We start from the raw sequence: 26,729 nt of genomic DNA on the forward strand, positions 1-26,729 counted from the left end.
GTGATTTGTAAATGTTTTGGAGGGCGCAAATTTTTTTTTTTTTTTTTTTTTTTGGTCTTTTTGAGACAGGGTCTCCCTGTAGCCCCAGCTGTCCTGGAATTCACTATGTAGACCAGGCTGGCCTTGAACTCACAGAGATCCACCTGCCTCTGCCTCCCAAGTGCTGGGATTAAAGGCATGTGCCACCACACCCAGCGGAGCCAAAGTTTTTTTTATTTCAAGGCCTCTCTCAGGAAACCAGAAAGATCTTGGCCCATGTTAGCTTGGGCTGATGTGGTTCCCAAAGGTAAGACCCTCAGGGTCAGGTTTATCTTCCTCAAATATGAGAAGAATGGGCTTGCAAAATAAAGAGACCACTGCCAGAAAGTGCACTGCCCTGCTAGTGCTCAGGACAAGCTCCCCAGGGCCTGCGTTGCAAGCCTTGTGATGTTATTTGTTTTATAAACAACCAATAACACCCTTCCCTTTCCCCATAGGAAATAAAGATCCTTCTGTTTGGTTCTACCTTCTGCTCCTTCAATGAAGAATGGAAACTTCAGAGCTTTTCCTTTAATGATACTCCTTCACTAAAATACGGCATTGTGCAGAACAAGGCAGGTTGCTCCTGGGGTTCCAGGGACCTTTCTCCTGGGCTGTCATGCACAAAGTGGGGGTGTCATTCACATGATGAGTTCTTAGAACAACAGTGGAATCATCTGGCCAGCCCCAGTTTACTCCTGCAGGCATTTAAGGTGGGGCTGCTGGGGTGAGAGAAGTCATCAAGACTTTGCTGGAAACACCTTAATCAAACCCACTTGCTGTGACACTGAGATGGCAACATGAGAGAGCAGAAAGTAACTCTGCCCATGCTTAGAGGCACTGAGGGCCTTTGTAGGCCAAACCTTGGGAAGGGCCTGGGGTTTCATGGGTAGAGCTGGAGAAGGGCACTCTGGAAAGATGGTGGCAAAGTGAAGAGTACAGTGACAAAGTTGAGTGTATGGGAAAGGCCAAGACATCAAATGTGCAGAGCAAATGGAGGAGGAGGGTGTCACGGAAGCAGTAGAATCAGAGGTATGAGATGGCAGGCTTTGCTCATGCCCTGGACATACTCCACAGGATAGTCTCAAGGAAGGCCTAAAGATGTCTCACTCTGAGGCCAAAGACTACATATAGAGCAGGGCAGCTCTGCTAGGCCCATTTCTCATCCCTGGGATCTTCCCTGCCCCTGATGTCTGAGGAAGGCCCACAGATGCCAGTTTCTGCCTCCCTTGGTAGAGTGGCAAAACCCAGCTCTTCCTCTTGCACCACAACTTCGAGGCCACCCTGGCCTGCTGCTCTGATGATCCTTGAACCTGGCTGGGGGCTGTTGGTGCTACACAGCACCAGTCATTTCCCAGGTGACAGGAAACCTGTGGTGATGTCCCTGGCTTCACACCTGACTTTGTAAATAGTTACTTTCCTCCCATGAGGATGACTCCAAGACTGACCTCTTGTCAACACAAAGACAAATCACCTTGTTGGAGACCCCTGTGACTTGAGTCTAGAAGCTTGTGGATGGAAGGGACAGCTTTCCTGGGTCCATTTGTACTGGTGGTAATGTGTTTATCTGCAGGGTGGTCCTTGTGGGGTTCTGGCTGCTGTCCAAGGCTGTGTGCTGCAGAAACTCCTGTTTGAAGGAGATGGGAGAGCCAACTGCCCTCGGTAAGTTAGTGTGATTTGGGTGCTCTCTTTCTTTCCTAAGGCTTCACTAGTGTCCAGAATAAACAAGCAACAAAACATGGGTGTTCTCTGATAGTTCTGAGCTCCTGAAGGTCAAGAAGGGGAAGGGTGAAGCTAGCTGGCTAGGAGGGCTCCTGCTGATCTGAACACGGTGTATTTGTCTCTAGGAGCAGGCAGGGTTGATGAGTTGCATTCCACTCCACCTGGTAAGTGTCTGAAGATGGCATTGCGAGTGTGCCCCCTTACCCAGTCCCCTCCTACAGCCACATCACACCCACCTCCTGACCCTCTGACTAAGTCCAGAGCACCCTCCTTCCCAGCTTAGCTTCTTTCTCTCAACAGCCAGAACTACACATTCCAGCTGGTCCCATAGTGCCTGGCTTCCTCCCCCTGAGGCCATGTACTTTCCATTTTACACACATAGTGTTTGCATCTGGACAACCCCTGTTCATCTTCATCTAGCCAGCACTTTCCTGGAACACCTCTGTGTAGGCACAAAGGGATGAGGAAGAATGCAGTGTTTTCTCTCTTTCCTCCCACCCAAAGTATCCATGGAAACTGTGTTTCCCATACCATAGTTGGCACCAAGACCAAAGAATGCTTGAGGGGCTGGTGCAGCATTTACCCCTGACAAACCCAGTGACTAGTTTGTGCTGTGTTTTCCTCAGAGTGCCAGCACTTCTGGCACATGTTCTGCTTTTGTTCTTCACTGGAATATAGCAAAATGATACACTCATGAATACATCACCCAGATCAAATAGTCCCAGTATTTCAGAGAGATCCTGTTTCTGGGCAGCAACTATCCCAACATGAACAGATTCTAAAATTACAGCTTCATTTTGCTGGTTTCTGGCCTACATGGAAAAGCATTTGCTCTTTGAAATAAGCATTTCAGATACTAAAAGCAGAGCCTAAGGCCAACGAGATGGCTCAGCTGGTTAAGGTCTTTGCCTCCAAGCATCATGACCTGGGTTCAGTCCCTAGGACCCACATGGTAGAAGGAGAGAACTGACTGCCACAAATTGTCCTCTAATCTCCACTTCCTTCTTCCCCAAGATAAAGAGAGCTAAAAACATTTTTAAAAAGAAAGCCTAGGTGTTGTCCAGACAAAACCCATTCCCCTTTGTTCATATCTATGCCTGGGAAAGACACGTTGCAGGAGGATGCCTGGCCAACTGCAGCAGTCCAAGTATTTTCCCAACACTGATGATTTGGGCTCTGACATGGTCTAAGTCAAGGTAGCCTTTCATGCTTGGCATTTTACAGTTTTTTTTTTTTAACTCATTTTACAAGTTAATGATAAAATTGATTCAACGCAAAGGACATTAACCATACAGTGTTCATTTCCACAGCTCAGGCCCACTGTGCCCTTGTGTTTGCTTTGTGTAGTCCGTCCTGTCTGCAGGGTCAGGTCCACTGCCTGCTTTGGAAGTTGGGCCTAACAAAGTGCCAATGCCCTCTCGATCCCCCACCACATACCCTCCAACTCTTTCCCTGTGTGACTTGGCACTTTGACTACTGGCCTCTCTCACCACCTTGCTAATGAGAGGCCTTCCCTGGCCTCTCCAGGGAAGATAACTCAGACCCTGCCTGGCTACTCCACTACTGACTGGCACTCTTGTTCCTTGGTTCCAGCTTCTGATGTTTGCCTCCTCCCACAGAACACAAGCCCCTTGAGAACAGGGGCCTCCCTGAGCTGCCTGGTCCACAGCCTGGTTGCTAGATTCCTACCTCATGCCTGGTTCACAGGAGAGGCTCTGAGGATTCTTGTTGAATGAGTGCATGAACAGTGAATGAGTTGTCCAGAAAATCAGGGAGGGGAGGTGGAATGGTATTCCAGTAAGGAGAACAAGATGTACAAAGGCCTGAGGGCAGGGAGAAAAGCAGAGGTTGCCTGGGGTGACCAGGGATGGGGCAGGGCCAGGCTACCAGAAGGGTCTGGACCCTTGGGACCACCAGCTGCTTGACCCTTGTAAATGATGTCTCATGGCTTATATCTGCTGAAAGCCTCTTCTGAGCCTCTTTGGAACCCCAGCTTTGGCCTTTTGGAGGAAGTCACAGATGGCTTCTCAACAGTCAGAATAGAGCACTGAAATTATTCCAGGAAGGGCAGATCTTGTATAAAACATCATCTGACTTAGTTGCTTGTAGCCCACAAGAAGTGAGCTAGAGCTTAGAAGGCATGAGACCCACCAGGTTGGAGCCTAACAGGGCTCTGGGTAGAAAGAAAACCTTGCCAAGTGGTGGCGGTGGCGCCCCTCCCCTATCTGGTCTCCCATTATTTTACAAGCATTGACCTAGGCCTAATCTATGCCCTGCTGGGTAGAAAGCTTTACTAGGGCTCTTCTGGAGGAGAGAAGGGCACAAAGAAATGTGGCCTTGGTCCAGAGCTCCTGTCTGTTGGGATCTAGAGAACAGAAGTTGGCTCACCTAGACAAAAAGCTGAGGCCAGGACTGTTGTGTCTGTATTAGGACTTGGCTGAACTCGGTGCTAGAGCTGACAGGGCATGCCTGGGAAGGGGGTTACTGCTGGGGGTTATGTGATGTGTAAGGCCTGTGCCCTTTGGGGGATTGTGTTCTGTTGGGAGCAGTTTTGTTGGAGGCTTGTGTTGTATAGGCTTATGTGTGTGTGGGGGGGGTGTTGTATGTGGGCTGTTATGTTTATGTTTGAATTACTGAGTTGGGGTTGTGTTGTATATATGTGAGTTGTATTACATATGAGTTATAATACACTGGGGGGTTGTATTGTGTGGGGATTATGTTATTTGTATGGGAGTTGTGTTATATGAGAAGGTTGTGTTGTATGTGGGGGACTGAATTATACGTGTGTGAATTTTGTTGTATGGGATACTTGTGTTCTGTTTGGAGGTTATGTTACGTGTGGGATTGTGTTACATGAGAGGGTTGTGTTATATATGAATTTTATTGTATTAGGGTTGCATTGTGTATATTGTGTTTTGATGATTTTGTTGTGGGTTGTGTTGCATGTGGTTTATGTTGTATATGGGTAATGCTGTGTGACAGTTGGGTTGTATGGGGGGTGTTATGGTGGGGGTTGTATTGGGTGGTGTTTGAATGGGTTATGTTGTTTGAGTTGGTTACATTTATAGAACGTTGTGTAGGTTTTGCTGTGTCAGTGGGTTATATTGTATGTGGGCTGAGCTGTGTTGTTTAAAGATTGAATTGCATAGTGGATTATGCTATGTTTGGGTTATATTTTATACTATTGTGTTGTGTGGGTGGATGGTGCTGTGTTTGTGGTTTATGCTTTGTGGGGGTTGTGTTGTATGAGTGAGTTATGCTGTGTATGTGGATTGTGTTGTGTCATCTGCCGTATGCTGTGTATGGCGTATCTCTGGTTTTGAGGAGTGGGCTCAGGGGGAGGCTGTCTGGCTCCTGTCATGCCTCCTCCAGAAAGTCTGGAAGGATCTTGCAATGGAAGGTGATTGACCTCCCCTTCCTTTGGGATCCTGCATCCCACAGCCCTGCATCCCTCACCCCTGCATCCCACACCCCTGCATCCCACAGCCCTGTATCTCTCACCCCTGCATCCCTCACCTTGCATCCCTCACCCTGTATCCCATAGCCCTGCATCCCTCACCCTGCATCTCTCACCCCTGCATCCCTCAGGCCAAATGGCTAGGGTACTCCTTGTTCACCTTCCTACTCAGAAGGAGGGAAACATGAATGTTTGGCCCAGCTTTTTGTGGAGGCCCAAGAGGACTTAGGAAGAGATGATGGAGGGATGATAAAGTCCCTGAGACCTTCCCAGATGGCCAGTGACGACTCTTCCTGCTCAGGGCTGTAAATGATGGCACCGATGCACTCCTTAGCCTTCCACCAAAAGCTCTCCATTCTGTGCCCCTGCCGTGGGTAGACAGTTAGGGAAGAGGAGGAGAACTGTTGGGGACACATAAACTTGGCTCAGACCACCACCGATAGAAGGCCAGGGCAGGAAGCTGTGCTGGCCCAAGAGGAGGAATAGAGTTTGTGCACCTGCCTCTGCCTTGCTTGGACCCTGCAGGTTGGAGGCCACTGTAGATAATCCTTACCCAGTAGGTGGGATATGTCCTGAGAGAGGAGCCCTTCTGGGTAAGGATATCTGCTGTGAATTGGTAACTTCCTCAAATTACACTCCTTAAGGAAATGTAAACAGAGCCCAGGACTATTGAACTCAGCCCATCACAGTATGGGTGGAGAAACTGAGACATGCAAATGGAGAGATTCTAGCTCAGGGTTAGACCTGGCACTGTGGCTGAGAAGACACTGGCTGGTGCCATCCTATGTCACAGTGTGCTGCTGCATGCTAGAAGGCAGTGGGGGCCAGAGAGGGCAGGAGGAGTTGAGGCTGTCAGCTGGAGTTTGAAACAGCTGATGGATGCCTGGACACCCTCCGGGCTCTCTGTTTACAAAGGGATTCTCAACAGAGCCTCCCTTGCCCTAATTTAGAAGAATCAGGAGCACAGACAACTACTCTGCATTCAGAGAGGCAGGTGGATGCCAGTCTCTCTGAACTAGTTCCCTGACTCCAGTGACCTGTGTGCTCAGTGTTTACACTGACTGATGGGTCTCTCCATGTTCTTGTCTAGGCTGCGTATGTGTCCAGGTGACTTTGAGGCTTCAGTGTTCCCTTTTCACTCTGAAGTTCCAGGATTTCAGGAACTTCCCAGTTTGAAGAGAACAAGGCTAAGCTGGGTGTGGTGGCACACACCTTTAATCCCATCATTCAAGAGGCAGAGGCAGACAGATCTCTGAAATTGAGGCAAGCTTGGTCCACATAGTGAATTCTAAGCCAGCTGGGGCTACAGGGAGGAGCAGTGTTGGGGAGGGGGCGTACAAGATCCTCCTTTCTCTTTGGGAACAGCAATGATCACCAGGATGCCACAGAGCCCCCACATCACTCACCTGTGTCTCCTGAGCAGGATTCTTGCACACTGGGTCTGCAGGTCCTAGACACAAGGATGAGGTTCTATGAAAGCACAGCTGGGGGCAGGTGGCCCTCCAGGGAACCCAGGCAGAAATAAAGGCTGCTTGGCAAAGCCATGTGCTTTCAGCATGGCTGTCTGACCTCATTACAACTCAGTGTATCAGGCTGGCAGCCACCTCTCCTCAGTCAGCCTGACAGAGCCGAGCAGCAAGATGTGGTGTTTTTCCACTGGACAGGGCCAGTGCAGCTTAGCTCATCCCCTCCACAGGCCCCAGGGGAGCCCTGGGACTGAAGGCCGGTAAGAGACTGGAAGGAATAGGGAGAGGAGATCCAGGGAGGTTGTCCTCTTGCTCCAGTCCCCTCCTCCCACCTCCCAACATGGATGATAGAGCCAGGTTGCAGCCCAGCCCAGCCAACCCTCCACCCTCCCACTAGCTCCTCTTGAGGGGAGAAATGTGGGAACCACAGCTTGCACACACTGATCACCTTTATCTAGAATTTTTACAGACTTGGTCCACATGGGTACGTTTGAGAGGACAGGTGAGATAAGTAGGATAGAAGCATCTCTTTTCTCTGAAACACTTGAGCAAACACAGGGAAGATGGCTCCCCACAGAGCCTTCCCTAAGCACTTCACCCTGCACTTCTGGAGGAATTAGACTCTTGAAGAAACTTCTGGTATAAGAGCCTTGCTGGGGGCCAGATTTCTGGTGGGAATATGGTAGGTATGTGTCTGATGGCTAGGCAATGCAGGACTTTATCACTGAGGGGTCACCAGTGAAGGCTATTACTGAGCCACTGGTGAGACTCAAGTTCTGGCTTCTTATGAGAGTCCTTATTACAAGTGCCTGGCACATGCTAAGTACTCATCTAAACCGTCACTGCATTGACAGGCCCTGCAAGGACTGCCTGCTTCAATACTCCATGCAGACTGCAGTGCTCAGACAGAGTCCCCTTGGCTCCAAGATGCAGGTTTCCCAGCATAGGTGTCCTAGGCAGCGTGCATCTATCCCAGCAGACTTCTGCACAGGTGCTACTGGGTTCAGGGTTTTAATGTGGATAGGAGTGGGAAAAGGGCCCACCCTGAATACAGTAGTGAGTGTGCACCATTGGGCTGGAGGAGGTAGGCCAGGGAAAATGAGAGTCGTGGAGGGAATTGGCTGTAAGCACTCTACAGAGCACAGGTAAGAGGAGGGCGGGCATGAGATACAGGACATGCAGTGGACAGGCCATGGCTGTACTTGGAGGACCATGAAGCCTACATTAGTAGGCTCTGAATACAAAGGGATAAAGGTCTAGCCCTTTCTCTTCTGTCTGCCCACCTCTACCATCCAGGTTGCTTGCCCTAGGCATGGCCTCTCCTGAAGCCCAGAGCAGTGTTTACTCAACGTTGTTTTCCTAGCAAGCGTTGACCTAGCCTGGTGCTCCCTACCGCTTGGGCCATCCGGTTTGGCAGTGGCATGGTCCCCATTTCCTGCGATGGCTTCCTGAGCCTGAGGAGGCATCAGACAGTCACTGGCTTATTTTCTTCCAGGCTGAGCACTCACTGCTCATCTTGCTGCCCCCTGCAGCCTTGCCAATGCCAGGAGCTCCATGCTAGCTGGGGTTGGGCAAATCGCCTTTCTGTGGATGGCCCATGTGGGCACAGTAGTGATGGGAACCACTGACTGAAAAATCCCCATGCCTCAGGAACCAGGACCACAATTATCTTGTTTAAGGCTCCCAATGTTGTGAGGGAGGCTCAGTGTCATTGCCAGTTTCCACTGTGTCCTGTCACCTCTTGTTTTAAAATAATGGTAACACAACTGCCGGGGGTTCGAACCATCGACCCCCGGGCAGTGATGATTGGGGATGAGTAAGCATGCCGTCCACCAGCCCATGCCGCCCCCAGTACCGGGGACACTCAGATGCAACAGGGAGTCTTCTCAAGCAGGGACTCATTTATTACAGGTGTTAAAGAGCTTATAAAGGCACCTGGAAATCCCCCCCCCCCCGGGTGTATCTTAAGGATGGTCACACGCTGATCCCGCACTCCTCAGCAGTGCAGAAGTATCCGTCAGACTTTTAAAACAAGTCAGGCCGTGCCCCCAGTAACTTCCTTTTGGACCTATGCAAGGTGGGGCCTTTAGGTCCCCACACACAACAGCCCAGCTTTGTGTCCCACTGTGGTAGCTGTGTCCTGGGTTGGTTTCTCTACCCCTGCCTTGGCAGGAAGGGAAATTCCAGCATTCTCTCACTCACACATCTCCGCATCTCCGTGTGGAGCTCGGGCATTTTCTGGTGAGTAAAAACATGGAGTCCCGCTGTCTACATTCCTCTGCCCCCCAGAGCAGGTCTTGATTGAATCCTCTTGTTGGTTAGGAATAAAGACCTATTCAAGTCAGCTTTTGCAGAAATGTAGGGAAGATTCACGGAGCACAGGGAAAAGCCAGAAGAACAGTGCAAAGGAGTCCTGGAAATGTCAAGTGGAAAGAAACGGCTATATTTGGCCATTGCCTTTTTCCCTCTCATTCTCTCCATGCCCCAGGAACCTCTTAGTCATTTTTTATTGCAGGACAGCTCTGCCACTTTTGATGTGGTGACGGGCCACACTTCCTAAAGCTCTCTGCTCCTACACTGTCCTGCTGCTCTGCGTCCTGCCTCTCTTCCCCTTTCATCGTCTGTCCCATCCCCATGCCCTAAAGGTCCCTCTTAGCTACCCCAGCCCTCCTCATCCTGAGAGATCTGTGCCAACCTCCTGTGCTTGCCATGGGTCTGGAAGCTTTTCTTGGGGTCCTTGTGCACCTGGAGCTCAGCGAGTTTGAGGAGCAGCACTCCCACCACATCACAGCTGCCTCCTTCAGCCTCACACCCATTTCTTTTGGCAGCGTGGTGGTACCCCTGTAGCCATCCTTGAGTCTGTCTTCCTCACCCTGTGCCCTGCATCTGCATAGCCAGCGAGCTAGAGTCCTGGCCACCCAGCACCTGTGGTCTCATTACCCTGAGATGTTGGGACTGGCCAAGGCCAGAACAGGATAGTACCTCACATCTGCCCTGGCAGTTGTTCCAGAATACTCTTGGCCCTGTCAAAACAAGAGGCCATTTTATAGCCTAGGCCTCACCAAGACTGTAAGGTCCTCTTCAGTCCAATGGGCCTCTCTGCTTCCCACCCAGGGCCCTCCTTGAATGCTCCTCCTGTGGACCTCGTCTGCAGAGTCTGCCTTATTAGCCTATGTTATGAGGTCCCTTAGCCTGCAGAAAAAGAGGGGCCATGTTCAGAGGTGCCACCAAAACATGCCCCATAGACTAGATCTATTCTGCTCTGTCCTCATGAGCCTAAACATGTTTCTTTTCTCCTTAGACGGCTGTATCCCTCAGACACCCAGAGGACCCATTGTCTTGCCCTAGCCATCACAGACATCTTGTGGCGAGCTGGCGGCCGAAAGCAAGCCGTGGTCACACTGTAAGTGGTTCTGAGGATTGTGTCACTTTGCCTCAACCTGTGCTGGCCCAACAGCCCCAGCAAGCTGGCTGGGGCTGTGCTGTTCATGGGTAGACGGTCTTTGCTGGGCAGCTGGGCCTTGTTGATGCCCAAGCTCCAGGCTCATGTGGGAGGTATGTTCCTGCCTGCCTACCACTCAGAACTCAGGATCCAAAGGAGAAAGCCTACGACCCAGGCAGCTGGTTCCCTTGGTGTTTCCCTGATTCTGGGGCCACGGGTTGACTCAGCTATGACAACAGCAAACTGTGCCACTGTCTGAGTCCCCAGTTATACTTCCACTTGTGTTACTTGGACCCTACTCCAGGTGAGCAGCAAGGGGTGCAGCCCAGGTCCTGACCTACCATCATTCCTTCCTGACACTCCATCCTGTTCCCACAGTCCCCATGGAGAGTCTTCTGGCTCTTCAGCCTGACCCTTAGCATAGAAGCATCACTCTGCCCCAGCCATGTGACTAAGCTTTAATAAAGGATGCAGTTTGGGGGCCAACAACCATACTCCAAGGGTAGATTGATCACTGTACCATAGTGCTTACAACAGAGATCTCTCTGAGACAGATTCTAAAAGCTGTTGCTTGTTGCTGTTGACCTTGGGAATTGATGTCACCTGTCTACACCTCATTTGCTGACTTGTTTAGAAAAAAGAGTTGATAATAATGATTACTTAATAGAGTGATTGTGAGAAACTAAATGAGACAGTATAAATAAATGATATGTAATATTATCAGTGTGAATCATTTATTAATAAAAATAGGTAATAAATAATAAACGTGAAGTGCTTAGGAGTGTCTGCATGTACTGGGTACTTAGGATTATCTACATAACTGTGACTGCTGCTCAGATTGTTACTGCTATCTGCCTTTAGTTTTGTACTCCAGGCCACCTATTAGCCCTGGCCCCTGGCATCTCTTTTATAACCCTCAGGGCAGAGAGGACAGGGACTGGATTTCTCCTTGTTTTAGAGATTAAGAAACTGAAACTCAGAGAAGGAAGGTGGAGGGGCCAGGGCCACACAGCAGCTGGTGACATATAGGCCCTGAACTGAAATCCTACCCTTAGGGCTGCACTGGGTCACATACCCATTGTGCTTATGATGGAGTTTCAGGGATGGGGGGCTTCTGAGAGGATGACTAGAAATACAGCCTGGGTGAAGACTGCGGTAAGTCAGCAGTCCTTTCTCTGCAGATGTATTTGCCTGCCATGGGGGAGAATCAGATCTACTGCCAGACATGGGTGTGGTTGTTCAAGCTCACCCACCACTCTCTCTTTTTCCATGCCCTGGACTCATGGGTGAGTTCACAGAGGGAAAACGAGAAGCCCTTGGCTACATTTTGTCTGGAACCGTCATTCCTGTCCTCATTTACTTCATGGCACATGTGGTTCTGCTGGCTGACGTGGTCTAGCTGGATGGAGGGCGTGTCTTCTTGGCTAGTGGAGGACTCATGCACCTTCTTTTCCTTTTTAGGGCTTCAGGAACACCACACTTCAGTCCAACAGGGAAATACAAAGCAGATGGAGTCTTAGAAACAGTACGGTTTTCTGGAAAACTCTCGTGCCACTTTGCCTTTGTTTGGGGACTGTCTCCTTTCATATAAGTAAATCCTCCCCCAGCTGGGACTGGCTGGCCATCCTTGCAGAATCTGCCCTGGGTTGGGGGATGTGGCAGAGGCAGGTGGCTTTGAGGGTGGGCTCTTGTCAGAGCTGCTCCATGGCTGATGGGTTCAGTGGCACCCTGTTGCCTACGCACGCACTGTGTAGAGATACCCTCAGCAGCATGTGTACAGAGCAGGCTGCTGAACTGGCCTTCCCATCCCTCCTGTGTCTTTAGCATCTTCTTTAGGATTCACATGGGTGGGGGAGGCATTGAGGTACCCCAAGAAGAATGTAGAAAATGGGGAAGGCCTTTGATAACATGGAGCAGTGACATAAGGCCAGACCTAAGTTCAAGGGAGGAACCTAGTTTTGTATTGTTAAAAATCCATACACCAAGAAGTTTTTCAAAACTTGCCACCCCTTCACTTCCAATTTTTGTTTTAACCAATTTATTTCATATGACCTAGCTATGGGCATGTGTGACCTTGGAACCCTCATTCAAGGCCTTACCTTGTTCAAATGTTTTAAAAATGTGTTTTCATGACCTTCTTGAGGAAATTTTCCCATGAACTTGGAGGGCCTAGTGGTTTTGACCTAGCCTGGCCATGGTGACATGGGGACAGGACTCTCCCCTCTGCCCCTCATCTTCCTTATCTCATCCCCCAGAGGCAAGGTGCTGGATCTCTGTCTATCATGCCAGGGGAGCCTTGGGGACTCTATGGGTAGCTGACTCAGAGCTGGCCCAGCAGTGCCGGGCAACCTGAAATTGGTGACAGATCTCTGCGTTTTTAGTGAAGCCAGGACTGCATGGCCTGACCCGGGATGGGGCACAGGCCCTGGGGACACGTGACTCATCCTGCATGTGTTTCTTTTCAGCTCACACTGTACAGTTTCTCCTGTTATGAGGATCTGGTCACTTTTCTCCAGCACAGCATTCGCCAGGTGTGAACAGCCATTTATTTGGTGATGTGAACATTGCTAAGCCTTCTAATGTCTTTGTGGAGGAGGCTGGTCGGGGGAGTCGTCCTCCTGCCACCTCCACCCTGGGGATGGTGAAGAAGTTTGACAGGGATGTGCTGATGTGGGCCAGAGAAGTGTGGGTATGGATAGGAGACCCAGTTTCCATGGCATCCATGCAGGCTAGTGGTAGTCACAAGGCCCAGGGTGCTGTAGCAGCTGGGGCCACAGCTACTAGGACCGTATGTGGAGTTGGAGGAAGGGAAGCAAGTTGGAGTTATGCGGCTTTCCCTTTGGTGAAGCAGCAGCCGCTCAGAAGGCTGGACTCTGAATTAGCAGAGAGGGTTCCAGGACCAGCTAGAGGGGACCTTGCTTGGAACAAGACTTTGCCACTGTCCTGGGGAGGAAACAGAACCCTGTGCCAAGAACAACTGGAGATAGGTGTGGGGTTGTGGGATGCTGGCAGAGATGAAGTTCTTTAGCCTCAGAGCTATAACTTCCCATACTGGTGCAGACCAGAAGAGCAGGGGCCTGACAGTCACTTGAATATGGTGGTTTCATGTGGGGTCTGGGCAGAGGGGCTGACATGTGGAGAATCCTAAGCTAGGAGTCAGGAGCCTTGGGCTGCCTGTTCCTTGCCTCTGTCCCTGACTCTCTCTTTCTTTTCCTTAGAATAACCCTCAGTGTATCTGCCAATGATAGACAGTTCCCCACCCTTGTTTTGAGCAGTGAGGGGTCTTGGAACAGGGGCCTAGGGACCTCTTGGGCTTACTGTCAGTCATATGTGGCCTTGGCCTTGAGAAAGCCCTGTTTCCTCATCTGGAAATGGAAGCTGGAGCAGTTGGATAGCTTTTCAGCTCAAGGAAGACCCTTGCATGTATGGAGAAGTGCTTTCTATAGAAAGTGCAAGTGCTCTGGGTGGGCAGAGCCAGGACTGCCTATCAAACTGAGGTGTCCTGAGGGCATGGCGGTATACTGCAGAGACAAAGAGCCCATGGCTTTAGCATGTGTGACTCCCATGGGTGGCCAGGGCAGAGAGTTGCTCCTTTAGGTGGGTAGAGCAGGAGCCACTCTGATGAAGCAAGGGAAGTGACTGGGAGCCAAAGAGGGGCCTCAGTGCCATTGCCAACAGGCTCTGGGACCAGGTCACTGTCCCTGTGGTGGTGGCCCTCAGTATCGGTGCCTGTGTCCTTGCCTGCAAAAGAGGCCTCATGCTTCAGCCCGTGCCCCAAAGCTTCCATGAAGCCTAAACATAACTGACCATGAAGGGGTTCAGAGACAGGAGCCTGCTGCCAGGTAAGGGCCCTGCTTAGTGGCTGAGATTCCTCAGGGTAGCCTGTCTAGTCAATACCTGGCCCTCATCCTTTTGGAAACAGTGTTTCCCTCCACAGCTTAATTTATATTTTTGCTGGAAGCAGTTGAGCTGCCTCAGCACTGGGCTCACCAAATCCATTTTTCATGGGCTGTGCTTAAGAGGGGCTCCTTGTGCCAGGCCTGGAAATGCACACTGGGCTGTCACTGCCCAAAATAAATAGCCTCCGTGCTGGGTTTTCGTTGCTGCTTACCACTCTAGAGACGTTTGGTGGCCTCAGGCCAGCATGGGAGGCTGCCACCCAGCTGCTCATTGGAGCCCTTTGGTGGGCTTATGTCTCTCCAGGGCCAGAGCCATACTGGGAGAATGGTCTTTTCTTCTGAAGTAGCACCAGGCGTTGTTCCGTCCCTGACCAAGGTTTCCGGCCCAGCTCGCCTTTCAAGCCATCACATTGCCCCGAGGCCTTCAATGTCTTGGCAGCTTGAATTTGATGAGATAATATTTTTTAGAAGCAAGAAGGAATATTGGTATCATTCAGCTGTGTTCTGAAAGGCCAAGGCCAAGCTGAGTTGGGTTCTCTACCCTCTGGGGCTCAGGGGAAGCACTCTGTGAAGGGTCCTGAGGCCTGGGAACATGCCACACTGCACAGTACCGTCTCCCCACTCTGCATGCCAAGTTCAGCCTCAGGAGCTCCCACGTCAACTGCTGTACCAATACTCCTGCAGGGCACCACAGACATGGACAGTGTGACAGACCCTTAAACTGTGGCTTTCCCAGACAGAGTCCATGGCAGAGGAGGTAGGCATTCCAGAGGGGGAAACAGAGGCAGAATGCTTGGTGACTTTCCCAAAGCAGACACAAGACTGTATAAAGCCATTCACAGGATAGAGGGGTCCAAGTCCTCCCAGGCCTGTGTCACTCAGACAGGAACACCAGCATTACTTTGCAGCTTTCACTTCCACAGACACTGTCTCAGGTTGTGTGCCATAATCCAAGGACATGCGGGGCAGGAATGAAAATTAGCCTCATTTTTTAAGCACAAAGTCTCGGGCAGCAGAACCAAAGTGACTGGCTTGAGATCACAGAATTAAGATGAAGTTGATTTGGGTTTATTAATTTCGTTTCTGCTTCCAAAATAAGGGTTGAGGTTGTTTATATAACAAGCGATGCTCAAGGCCCCTCTGCTCAGTTCTGGCCTGCCTCTGTCTTCATCCTTGTTCCCTTGCCTGAGGCAGAGGTCACATCTCTTCTGATTCCCGCTGTGGCTTGGGTTCTGTTTAGACGCCATTCTTCCAGGAAGCTCCCTTGAGCTTCCCTCCTTCCCCAGGCTCTGCCTTCCTGTGTGTTTTCAGAGGAGCCTGCACTTCTCTTCTGGATGAGCCTGTTTCTCCCTTCCCACATTATTTCTTGTTCTTTCCTGACCCACACCATTCTCTTGAATTTGTTTTTATTTTGAAACAGGGTCTCCCTCTGTAGCCCAGGTTGGCCTCAAGCTCATTATTAGCCCACCCTGGCCCTGAACTTGCAGTCTGCCCACCTCAGTCTATGAGTCCTGAGATCATACATGTGTGCTACTGCACTTAGCAAGGACAGAAATTTTACTCAGTAGTTGTCTTTCTTTTTAAATGATCGATTAACTGACTATTTGAATTACAAAATGAAAACAAATGCTGCTTTGAGGAAAAGATATTTTTATTAAAACCTTGAACTGCAATAGTTTGTAAACTATAAAATCATATTTGAGTCTAAGTTTCCTGGAAACCAGGGCAAAAATGAAAATATGCTAAATTACATCATTCTCACTGACTATTCTAGGAGAAGTAAGGCATCTTTCCCTTCGGTTTTTAGTCCATTACATCATTCATACATAAGTAGTACTGACTGTTGTAACATCATTCATACATAAGTAGTACTGACTGTTGTAACAGCATCTTTAGTCACAGTTCATCATCCTCAAAGTAGGATGAGCAAAGCCGTCAGATTCACCATTGCAGTCGGCTGTGGTCCACAGCTCATGGAGTTAGGTGGACAACTTGAAGCTAGCAGTGTATCAACAGCCACCCCAGTTGCCAGGCAGGCCCTGTTAAGTGCTTTTCAAGGGTTAATTCACTCTTACCAACAACTCACTGTAAGCCGAGACTCTGACTACTACCTGTATTTCACAGTGGAGAAGAATGGAGCAACAGAGTTCAGAAACATCTCTCCTGTCACATAGCTAGGAGAAGCAGAGCCAGGGTTGGACTGAGGCATCCAAGGGAGGGTGGGGAAGAAGAGCAAAGTGTCCAGTACACCAGAGATAAGTACGCAGCACCTTAAAATCAGAGTGACACCCACGAGGGACAGAGTATCAAAATCGGATAGTTAAGAATATTTTTAAAATACTAAATTTGCCGCAAAGGCAGACACTCCTCAGCCTCCCTGGACCCTGTCTTTGTTCCACATCTGCTGTCTACTGTCCACTTGTCTACTGCTCTAAGCGCAATTCTTCAGTTTAGGAGCCCTGTCAAGTGGAGCCTGCTTGGGCCTCCACTGTGCTTCCCAAGAGCTGGGAAGGCTGCCTCAGTCTGTTGGCAGAGCTCAGCTCCTTTCTGTCAGGGGTCAGAGGTGACACTGCTGCTGGCTTCTGGGCTTTGACACCTCTGAGGTCATGTATGCGCTCCACGATGGCCTCTGTATCACCTGAGTTTTCTCCTGTTGTTGCTCAGCCCTGTGCTCCCTGTCCTGTAAATCTGGCTAGTAAGACATGCATGGGGTATTGTCCTGTGGCTACCCACCAACTTCTAGGATTGGGCTGGAAGCCATGACCATGGTAGTCTGTGGCCTGGGTGTGGCTACAACACAGGTTGTCTGAGGGTGGAGGTGTATGTTACATAGGCCCTCACTCCTTTCTCTTCCCTCAGTTCGAAGTGGGCCCCTATGGATGCATCCTGCTCACCCTGTCTGCCATCCTGTCCCGGTCCCCGGAGCTGTGAGTATTTCCTCTCATCCTGAGGCAGGACTATCTCATGCCCTGCCCAAAACCTATGCCCTGCTCGAAGCTCAGGACTATGCTGGATGAAGCAGCAAAGAGGGAGAGGTGGGTAGTGGGAGAGAACACCTCGGTGTGCATGTACACCTACCTGGGGTAGCCTTCTCTGTAGCTTCCCTACACCTGCCTGGGACAGCAGGGGAGACCCTTTCTTCTCTCGAAGAGCTTGCATGCCACTATAGAATATGTGGGCTTGAACACTCAAAGGGACTCCTACATGTGCAAGGGGTGGACAGTTGAGACAGATACAGTCGGTGGCCCAGGACTTCCAGTAGTTTATAACAGGTATCACATCTTGCTGGTGGCCAGTGCAGTCCTGTAATTTCATTGTCAGCAACCAGGGCCAGCTGAGGAAGAACAGTAGAAGGAGAAGGAGAAGGGGAAGATGTTTCAGGCAGGAGGCCTGGGTGGATGGGGGAGGCTGCTCGTTCCACCTGCTCCCCTCTTGATTCCTTCGTCTGATCTAACCCAGCCCCTAGGTGGCTAAAACCAGTTCCTCCATACAGCTTTTTCCTCAGGAACTTTCTAGGCCTACTGTATCTGTCACCTGGGCATTGCCACTATGGAGCCCAGCAGATTAAATAGCACATAAATTTCCTGTGACGCGTAGTCAATTGACTCTCCACTCCTTCCAAGCAGAATCCAGTCTGGGGTGGAGCCCTGAGGGAGGGAGTATGGTTAGGGGTGCCTGGTAGGGAGGATTTGGGAAAGAGCTCTTAGCAGGTTTGGGAAGAGGGTTGAGCCTGGATCCCTCTGAGGTGGCAGGCAGGAAGGCCCTGGCGGAAGGAGACATTTGTCCCCTGTTGGATGTTGCCTGGGCCTGGCAGTCTGGCACTGTTTTCTTGGCCTTCTACTGTAGGTGGCCGGGAGCGGGGGAGGGAGGATGGGGGCTCTGTGGCCTGGTGCATTGACCTGCCTGCTCCTTGCTGCCACTGACTTTATTAAATCCATGTGTGCACAGCACTTTCTAATGGCATTTTTCTTCTAATCCTGCCATAATGATATGATTCATTCCTGGTATGGGCTCACGTGCACGGAGACCATAAGCCTCTCTGCCTTCTCTCAGGCCTGGCTTGCTAATGCCTGGGTGGTGAAAGGGTTGGGTGTGGGGGGTGGACTTCCAGCCTCATGAAGGGAGCTGTGCTCTTGGGGACCAGGCTTCATAGATTTTACTGTAGCTTCCCCCATCCATGCAGGAACCTCTGGCCTTGGGTCCAGGGTTTTATGCCTAAGGGTATGATGACCACTATACTTATTGGAACAGCCTGAAATGATGGGTTTCCTGGCTACATGCAGGCCCTTCATGTATCCCTCCCTCCAGAGGGGCCTCAGGGGCCCCACATCAAGGTGATCTCCCCATTAGGCAGAACTGGAGGACCAGAGCCATCTCTTCCAATCCTATCTAGTCCAGCCAGGCATGCCAGGTCAGTCCCCACCCAGGCTGTTTCACCTGTGGTCATCCATCAGGGTAGAGATGGCTGCCCCACTTCAGTGACCCTCACAGCCTTCTGTTAATGATCCTGAAGTCACACCCTTGGTCACATGTGTGTGTATGTATATGCAGCCCTCTGGAAGCACCCACAAGTGCTAGGTGCTAGCCTCCAGCAGTCCATGTCCATTCCTGCCTTCTGGCTTGTCTTGGTGCCTGGGTGGAAATTCTGAGGCCTCCTCAGTAGGCATAGCCTCAGGACATCCTGACATTTTCGATGCTCACCGTTGGCATGTGCTTCATACACAACAAGCTTAGTGCCATGGACCCTAAGATAGGCCAGGAGGGAGACCAAGCCTTGGCCTGATGTGTGCAGTGTAAGGTCAACTCGAGGTGACACCAACTGTCACCGAGGTTTCTAAGGATAATGAGACATGCAGACTGAGGGCTCCAGTGGGAACTGGGCAGGCAGCTCTTTACAGCCTGGGCCACCTCTACACATGGTCCCAGGATGTGGCCCTAGGTGGGAGGAGCCCAACAGAGCTAACCTACCCACCCCATCTGTGATCCAGGGCCCTCTTGAGGAAGAAAGATAGGCCCAGATTCTAAGAGTGATGCTGAAATGACTGCACAGCCTTGGCTCCCAGCATCCCACCATGGCTCTGGAGGGAGGCTTGGCTGACAGCTGTGCTCCACTGTGTAGTGGTACCAGGACTAGAAAAACCCACCTTCCACCTTCCACATTGGGGGCCAGCAACCTTCAGAGGCCTTTCTTCTGGACATTTGGACACACAGGTTCAGGTGTTACTCATTAATTCAGGCACCAGGTGACCTGTTAGGCAAGCCCAGAGAGTGATGAGTCCCATGGGCGCAGACCCTTGACAATGTAGTGCAAGGACAATTGAGCCCACTGCCCACTCCGCTGCCCACAACCCTGGCTAGTCCATGTGTCTTCAGTGCTTTATCACCAGCAGACCAGATCTGGGCTAGTGCTTTTAAAAGTGAAACTAAATCTAATTTATTCTTCCAAAAATCTATTTCAAAGCTCACAGTATAAAGCAGAGGCCATTGGATGAGTGCAGGGGTGAGGAGGCTCTGATTGCCTCTCCTCAGTCTCTTGACATGGCCTGAGCACCCTTTTTGGAGAAGCCCCAGCTGTGCTTAAGATCCTTGGGAGCAGATGATGGCTGAGGGCCTTCCTGTTCTGGGTTCTGAGTTGGCTTCAGAGAATTCTTTGATGCTGTTTCCAGCTGGTCTGTTACTACTTTGGGCAGTAGTTGGAAACAGGTCCTGGGAGCCCAGAGAGGCACTGGAGTTCCTAATATCAAGTGCTACTCAGCTAGGGGGCTAGGAAGTCTAACCCCACCATGCCAGTTCATTGCACTGTGTGTGTGTGTGTGTGTGTGTGTGTGTGTGTGTGTGTGTACATTGCATGTGTATGAGAGAGCTTGACCTGACTCTGTGCTGAGTGGGTAGTGAAGTGTTGCTGTTCTGTGTGAGACTATGCAAAGGATATCATAATGTGTATGATGGTGCATGTGTGGCAGAAGGGGCACATGCTCTTTCCTTGTTGGCAGGGCTCTTTCCTCAGCCCAGAAGCTACCCTCACATCACTCATAAGTCATTTCTAAACCAGAGCAGAACCAAGATGGTCACCACGGGCAGCTGGGAGCCCACCATGCAAGTCCAGTTGCTTGAAGGAGCAGGTAGAAGCAGGCCTTCCATCTTGGCTTCCCTGGGTGAGTGCAGAGCTTGTGACACACCGCCCCCTTCCCCGACACTTGATTTCAAGCCATTCATTTTCTTTCTTAAATCTGCAGTTGCTTACAGTAAATCCCACACTGCATTTCACGCCTGCTTGGCTCCCATGCCCACTGAACCATGTGGCCAGAGCTTTCCCCAGGGAGCTCTCAGAAGCCCCCAGGGATACTCAGAACCTGTGGTCAGAGTGTGCTCCGAGTCAGGATTGGACTTAGGCCCAGGGTTTAGGGTGGAGGGAAATAGGGAGGATGATGCAGGACCTGTGGGGAGCACAGACCTGGTTCACAGTGGGGCGGTGCCCAGCAATGGCAGGAAGGTGGGCCAGCAGTCGGAGAAGAAAGGCTGTAGTGCAGTGGACCTCAGTGCTCATTACTGCAGTGTCTTTGGCAGCTGAAAGGCAATCCTGAAAGTCAAGAGGAGGTGGTAGCTTGTCTTCCACTGCAGTAATGTTGAACAGCATAGCCAGGCACTGAGGGCCATGCCAGGCCACACAGTACCCCACCATGTGCCTCTGGCTCTTGAAACTCTTGATATTAAAAAAAAAAGTGCTAAAAGAACTGTTTCCTTCTAAGTCGGGCATGGTGGCACATGCCTTTAGTCCCAGCACTAGGAGGCAGAGGCAGGCGGATCTCTGTGAGTTAGAGGCCAGCCTGGTTTACATAGCAAGTCCAGGGCCACCTAGGGCTACAAGGAGACCCTGTCTCAAAAAGACAAAACAAAACAAACAAAACAAAAAAACTGTTTCTTTGAGAAAGTAGCCCTCACTCAGCAGTCCAGCCATAGAAAGCCACAGTTACGCAGAACCCATTCATATCAGAAGCCTCACTCTAGGAGTGATAGCATCTGAGAATCTGAGAATAGATGCAGCCTCTGGGACTTGGGTCTCCCCTCTGCCTCTTCACCCTTCTGGGTGCTAGTTATGCTCCCAGGAAGGCCTGCCAAGTGCCAGACACTCATGTCTGATATTGTGTGTCCAGGCCCAACTGTGCCCATCATAGACTGTGTGAAACCTAGGGTGCACCAGAAAGATAGTCACAACTCAGAGGTCCTCCGTAATGGCCAGGAATAGGATGCTTTGGTTTAGGTCAGGAAGTGGGAGATTGGGAGGCATGGAAGAATAGGGGACTGAGGTAGGTTTGCGGGGTGATCCCATAGGCTCCTTTAAGAAACAGGAGGGTGATTGCAAAGCTGGCCCAGTCACAGACCTCCTGAGGGGAGCTGGGTAGCCAGAGATACATGTGGTGAGACTGAGGTGGGCAGCTTTTCTTGGGAATCCCCCATCTCCACATGTGCAGTTCTGATCAGTACATCACATCCTGCTGTGCAGGATGCTCAGCAGGCAGTGTTCTTAGAACTCCTAAGCTTTTCCAGCCACACAGAGCAGGAGCCCCAGACACTATGCTCTCATCTCCACTGGCCCCTCCACCTGGGGCTCCCCCATAACATGCAAGGCTGGAGGGGATGGCCTTGTACTAGACCTTTTAAGATCTGCAGACTGTATCTGGGAGATGAGAACTTTCTCAGTGAGTTCCAAAACTACATCCCATGAGGGGAGAGACCACACTAATGACCACTTTAAGACAAATTGCTGGAGACCAAGACAATATATGGAAGGGAAACCAAAGGCTGTGGGTACCCATGTAATAGCACATGCTCCACCCAGACTCCCCTCTACTAAGCAATCTTTTCCTCTGCCTTGTTCTGTAGTGTGTGGCCAAAGGTATGCTGTCTCCTCCCTCCCAAGGAATGTGCTGTTTGGAGGTAGTTCAGCCAGAGGTGGAGGAGAGAAGGGCAGGGCCCCTGCTACTACATTGGCCCTTTGTGGTCTTGTGGCAACCCAAGGACTGTGCAGGTCCATAGATTTGGGACAGCTGTCCACTTCTCAGGTATGCTGTGCCTCTGTCACCTTTCCTGGGGAAAAAGGGGTGGCAAGTGCTACTCATCTGTATTTGATGACTTAGAAGAGGTAGAAAACAAGCCCCAGGTAGGCCTGCTCTGCTTCCCATCCAAGTTCAGTTGTCAGGGTCTGAACCAGGTACTCAGGATGCAGAGATGCAAGTTGGAGTCAGGGAGTGCCCACTGGGCCTAGCCAAGAGCAGTAGCTCTGCCTGTGGGCACTGAGCCTGGGGTTGCATGAGTCAGCTTACTGTCCGCAGTCCAGGCCATACTGGCTCTCCTGACCCTCCCTTATGCATGTGCATGTGCTAGCTCCATCTACTACTTCTCCAAAGAGCTCAGGTGTCCAGATGAAGAGGACAGGCCTCAGGAAGAGTGAAGGAAGGTAATGTAGTCAACTTTCTGGAAGGATCTACTGTGCCAGGGCAGCTGGACTGTGGGGTAGGCTACTCAGCTGCCCCCGCCTCTGCTCGCCTGGGATCCAGCTTCTGGAAGCTGTTGGCCAGGGCTTGCCTTGCTCACAGCTTCTCCCAGGATGGTATGGGCAGCTCATGTATTTGCTCTGTACCTGCAGGGTCTGAAGCCCTGATCTAGGCAGTAGGGAACCCGACAGACAGGCCGTCACCTGGTCCTGAAAGCCCTTGCTGTCTAGAGCGGCAAAAGCAGACATGAAGGGAGTGGTTGGTGTGGGCCCTGAAGATAGGAGGAGGGAGTAGAGAGATAGGGCATTTCTGTCCCTGGGGTAAGGGAGAAGGTCTCTTCGTGGAGAAGGGAGCACTTAGCAGGGCTCTTAGGGGTTGTAGGAAGGGCTTCTCAGATAGAAAGATGAGACTGGGCACTGGCCAGTGAGGGGGCGGTTTGTAGGGATCAGCTGCCTAAGATCTGACTGAAAGGGATGTACAGGAGCTGGGGAGGGACGGTAGGTGGTGAGGCACAAGCAACTTGGGAGATACTCTGGCTGGCAGTGAGGAGTGTTGTCTCCTCTGCCTTCCTTCCCTTCCTCCAGGCAGGTCCCTCTCCCCTTCCACCAAGTGTCACCTACCTCTTCTCACTGCTTGGGGATGGGAAGGCCTAGCCTTTCTGACTTGGTGCTCACTTGCAGTGTGCAAGGCCTATCCACGGTCTGGTTTCTCCTTACAACCATTCTGTGAGGTGGCTGTTGTTCCAGAGGACCACAGCAGGGGCAGCGAAGGAGGTCTGGTACCCAAGTGTCTGACTCACTGTCCCCTCCCTCTGGATCTTCCAGGGGAAAACCATCTCTCCAAATCCTTTTCAGATATCAGTAGCTACATTTCAGTCTCTTGGCAGCCGTGGTTTATCCTGGGTTCTTGGCTGTCACACGAATGGTTGAGGTTGCAGGAATCGTGACCTCTCAGTCATTGTTTTCTTGTTTTTATTATTGTGATCATAGGAAAAAGGAAGTGACATTTACTGCATGCCAGAGGCTTTATATAGTTTATCTCACTCCGTTCTCACAGTAGCCTGTAATAGAAGGAGGCATCACCATACCTATATCGCCATCAGGGAAACGGACCCCAAGTGGGGGCAGGCTGTAAGTGGGCACACTTGGGCTTGAACCCAGGGCTCACTGACTAGAGCCCAGGTTCTCTTAGTCATACCATAGCTTCTCTTCCTACTGCCAAGTTGTCCTTAGCAGTTGGCAGAATCCCCCTTACAGGTGAGCAAGGTGCTCAGGAGCTTGCCCTGTGAACCTGGTCTGCAGGGCCCTTGTTCAAATGGTTAGGTGAAGGAGGGACAGCATGTTAGGCTCTCTTAGGCTGATTACTGTCCACAGGAGACTTGGTGTTTCAAAGATCAGAGTCAGGGACCAATACCTTCTTTCCCATCCCAGGAAGTTCCCAGCGTGGACTTAGGCTGAGAAAAAGAGAAAGCTTGATCACTCAGCTAGTCCCAGGCTGAGCTGGTCAACAACATGCCTTGTTCAGGTGAATGGTTGTGATTATAAATAGGGCCTTGTCTCTAGGCCTATCGAGCCTATTTTCCCTCCTATTCAGAAGTTTCTGTGCCAAATGCCATGTTCACATGGGAGACTTTTGGGCAAAGGGACAAGCTGGCTGGAGCCAGCAATGGTGGAACCATTGGGTGGGGCTTCAGTGCCTTGGCCTTCCTGGAGCTGGTTGGCCCGGCTAATGTCTGGCTGTATTTCAGGCCACAGTAGAAGACCAATGTGATGTTGGTTCTGGGGGACACAGTCTTTTTACCCTGCTTACTGTGTAACCACAAGCCCAAAAGTTCCCTTCTCTTCTTGGGGCCTTAGTTTCCCTATCAGCGAAAGAGATAGAGATCTTACCCACCTTGCCTTGCAGGGCTTGTGAGAGAAGGATGCATTTGAAGATCCATGTTGTCAGCCTGCTCTGCGGCAGAAGCACTGGCTGTTGTGAGACTTTGACAAAGGGCAGGAAAAGTGAGGCCTAAGAGGTCTAGGACTGGCTTCAGGCCTTGAATCTGGGGTGGTCTGTGTCATAAGTTTAGACCAGTCTTCTCTCTGGGCCTGTACCTTCCGTCTGCCAAACACTTAAGGCCCCCCAGCCGTGACATTGCCTTCTTCTATTCCCTGGCACAGCACAGTGACTCAGGGGCCTCCTGAGTAGGGCTCTCTGTGGCTACTCTCTTGTCACTGGGTGATCTAGAAACCTGTGGTCCAGGGTCCTGGCCCTTTGCTCACTCTCAGGTGCTGAGGGGTCAAATCCCTCCTGCTCTGGCCAAGTTCACTTAGGTATCTCCCACTCTGTGCTTATTGCTCTGGAATATAGCAAGCTGTCTTCTGGAGGTACCTGCACACAGGGCAGCTTCTAGGACATGATCAGGTAGACCCTGGCCTCCTGGTTTCTGTAGTTCAGGAGCCATGTGGGAATTAGGGGGCAAGCTCATCTTTGCCTTTATCAGAGCAGCCCCGCCCTTAGGACCTGTAAAATGGGCTTCTTCAAGTAAGATTTTATTGAACAAAAGAGCCCTGAGGCTACAGTTACACTAGAATCTACTTGTCCTGGAGTCCCAGGCCTGTGTTAACAAAGCCTGACAGACTTGAACCCAGAAACTCCTGTTACACCTCTGGATGCTAGAAGTCCAAGACCAAGGTGCCCACAGAGTCTACTCCCCAAGGCCTCCTTCCTGGACTCGAAGAGGCCACCTGACAGTTCTAATGTGGCTTTTCCTCTGTGTGAGTTCCTGTGTCCTTTAGGTGTCCAAATTTCCTCTCCTTGTAGGGGTACCAGTCAGATGGCTAAAGCCCCACCCTATTGGCTTCCTTTTCATGTAAGCACCCATTTAAAGGCTCCTGTTCTCTCTAAATCTACATCCTGAGATGCTGGGGGTTGGTGAGGTCTTCAATATATGCTTTGATTTTAAAAAAAAAAGAAAAAATGGTGCTAGGGATTGAGCCTTGGTCTTCACACATGCTAGGTAAATGCTCCAGCACTGAGCTCTATCCCCGACTTTTTTTTCTTTTTTTTTTTCAGTCTTTTTGAGACAAGGTCTCCCTGTAGCCTCAGCTGTCCTGGAACTCACTATGTAGACCAGGCTGGCCTTGAACTCACAGAGATCTGCCTGGATTAAAGGCATGTGCCACCACGCCCAGTCACGCCTGTGTTTTAAGCATTTTGTTTCTTATAATGTTGAGTGATCTGTATCAGTCTTCTCTTTATAAATTTTGAAACAGTTTCTCTAGTGTTTGACTGCTCTTGAACACTCAGTCTTCCTGCCTGGCCTCCTGAGTAGTTGGGATTACAGACAGGACTGCTTCTCCAGGCTGGAATCAATATATAAACCTGGGGGGACCAAATTTAGCCCAAGACTCTTTTGCTCCAGAATGGGAGGCTAAGGCTCAAAGGCTTGAGATAGCAGGGCTAGAACTCGAGTCTGGGACAGGTCTGCATGTAAGCTGACCCACATCCTGCCAGAGCAGAGGCTGGACTTCTCTGCTCCAGGACTCCTCACACTCGGCCCTTCGGGAATTCCCCAGGCGAGGACTGGGCATCTCCATTTGCTGAAGTTGTAAATCTCTTAAGCCATAAGCTGCTCCTTGGCATCTCCCAAGTGCCCTGATGTGAAATACACATGTCCCTCCCTTTTAAGATCTAAGCACACTTCTGAATTTCCCATCATGTTTGCACCTAAGGATGCAATTACCATTTCCTCCCATTGTCTGCCCTGCTTGTCCCTCTGCTCCCAGCTGACGCAGGCTCTCAAGCCTGCTGGGTGAACACGCGGCTGCGAGCTTATGAAGATCAGACTGCTCTGAAAGCCACAGGTGGCCAGCGGCCAGCGATACTTATCAGCCCCCTCAGGACTGCTTTGAGGTTATTTTCTTCTCATCAGAAGATGTTGTATATGCCACAGAGAACGTTTCCATCAATTCTTCAGCCTCAGCTAGCGCCAACCCTGCACTGTGCTGGCCATGAGTCACTCTGCTGGCTCCCTCCCAGGCCTGCTGGTCTGTCTCTGTGGTCAAGCCCTACAGGTCCCAGAGGACCCTGGGCCTCTGTGGTTCTCTCTAGGCCTCGACAGGACCACTCACAGCCCATCTCATGAGGACCGTTTCCCCATTTGACTCTCAGTTTAAAACCTCAAAAAAGTGGTTTCCCAGCAAGGACAGTGGAACTTGAGTTACAAAAGTTGTCTGGGAAGAGTGC

General features: G+C 50.8%; 1 protein-coding gene across 2 annotated transcripts in view; it reads left to right on the forward strand.

Moving 5' to 3' along the window:
- The window catches only part of Mindy4 (MINDY lysine 48 deubiquitinase 4), a 152,848-nt gene that overhangs the window by 89,374 nt on the left and 36,745 nt on the right, over window positions 1–26,729 (forward strand). For both annotated transcript variants that reach the window (XM_008827521.3, XM_029560838.1), the window contains exons 8-13: window positions 477–593; window positions 1,592–1,680; window positions 9,965–10,066; window positions 11,567–11,630; window positions 12,571–12,636; window positions 16,864–16,931. In XM_008827521.3, coding sequence (XP_008825743.2) covers window positions 477–593; window positions 1,592–1,680; window positions 9,965–10,066; window positions 11,567–11,630; window positions 12,571–12,636; window positions 16,864–16,931 — 506 coding nt within the window. The remainder of the gene's footprint in view (window positions 1–476; window positions 594–1,591; window positions 1,681–9,964; window positions 10,067–11,566; window positions 11,631–12,570; window positions 12,637–16,863; window positions 16,932–26,729) is intronic.

Source organism: Nannospalax galili, unplaced genomic scaffold (assembly GCF_000622305.1).
Source record: "Nannospalax galili isolate Female #2095 unplaced genomic scaffold, S.galili_v1.0 scaffold132, whole genome shotgun sequence".
Lineage (NCBI taxonomy): Eukaryota > Metazoa > Chordata > Mammalia > Rodentia > Spalacidae > Nannospalax > Nannospalax galili.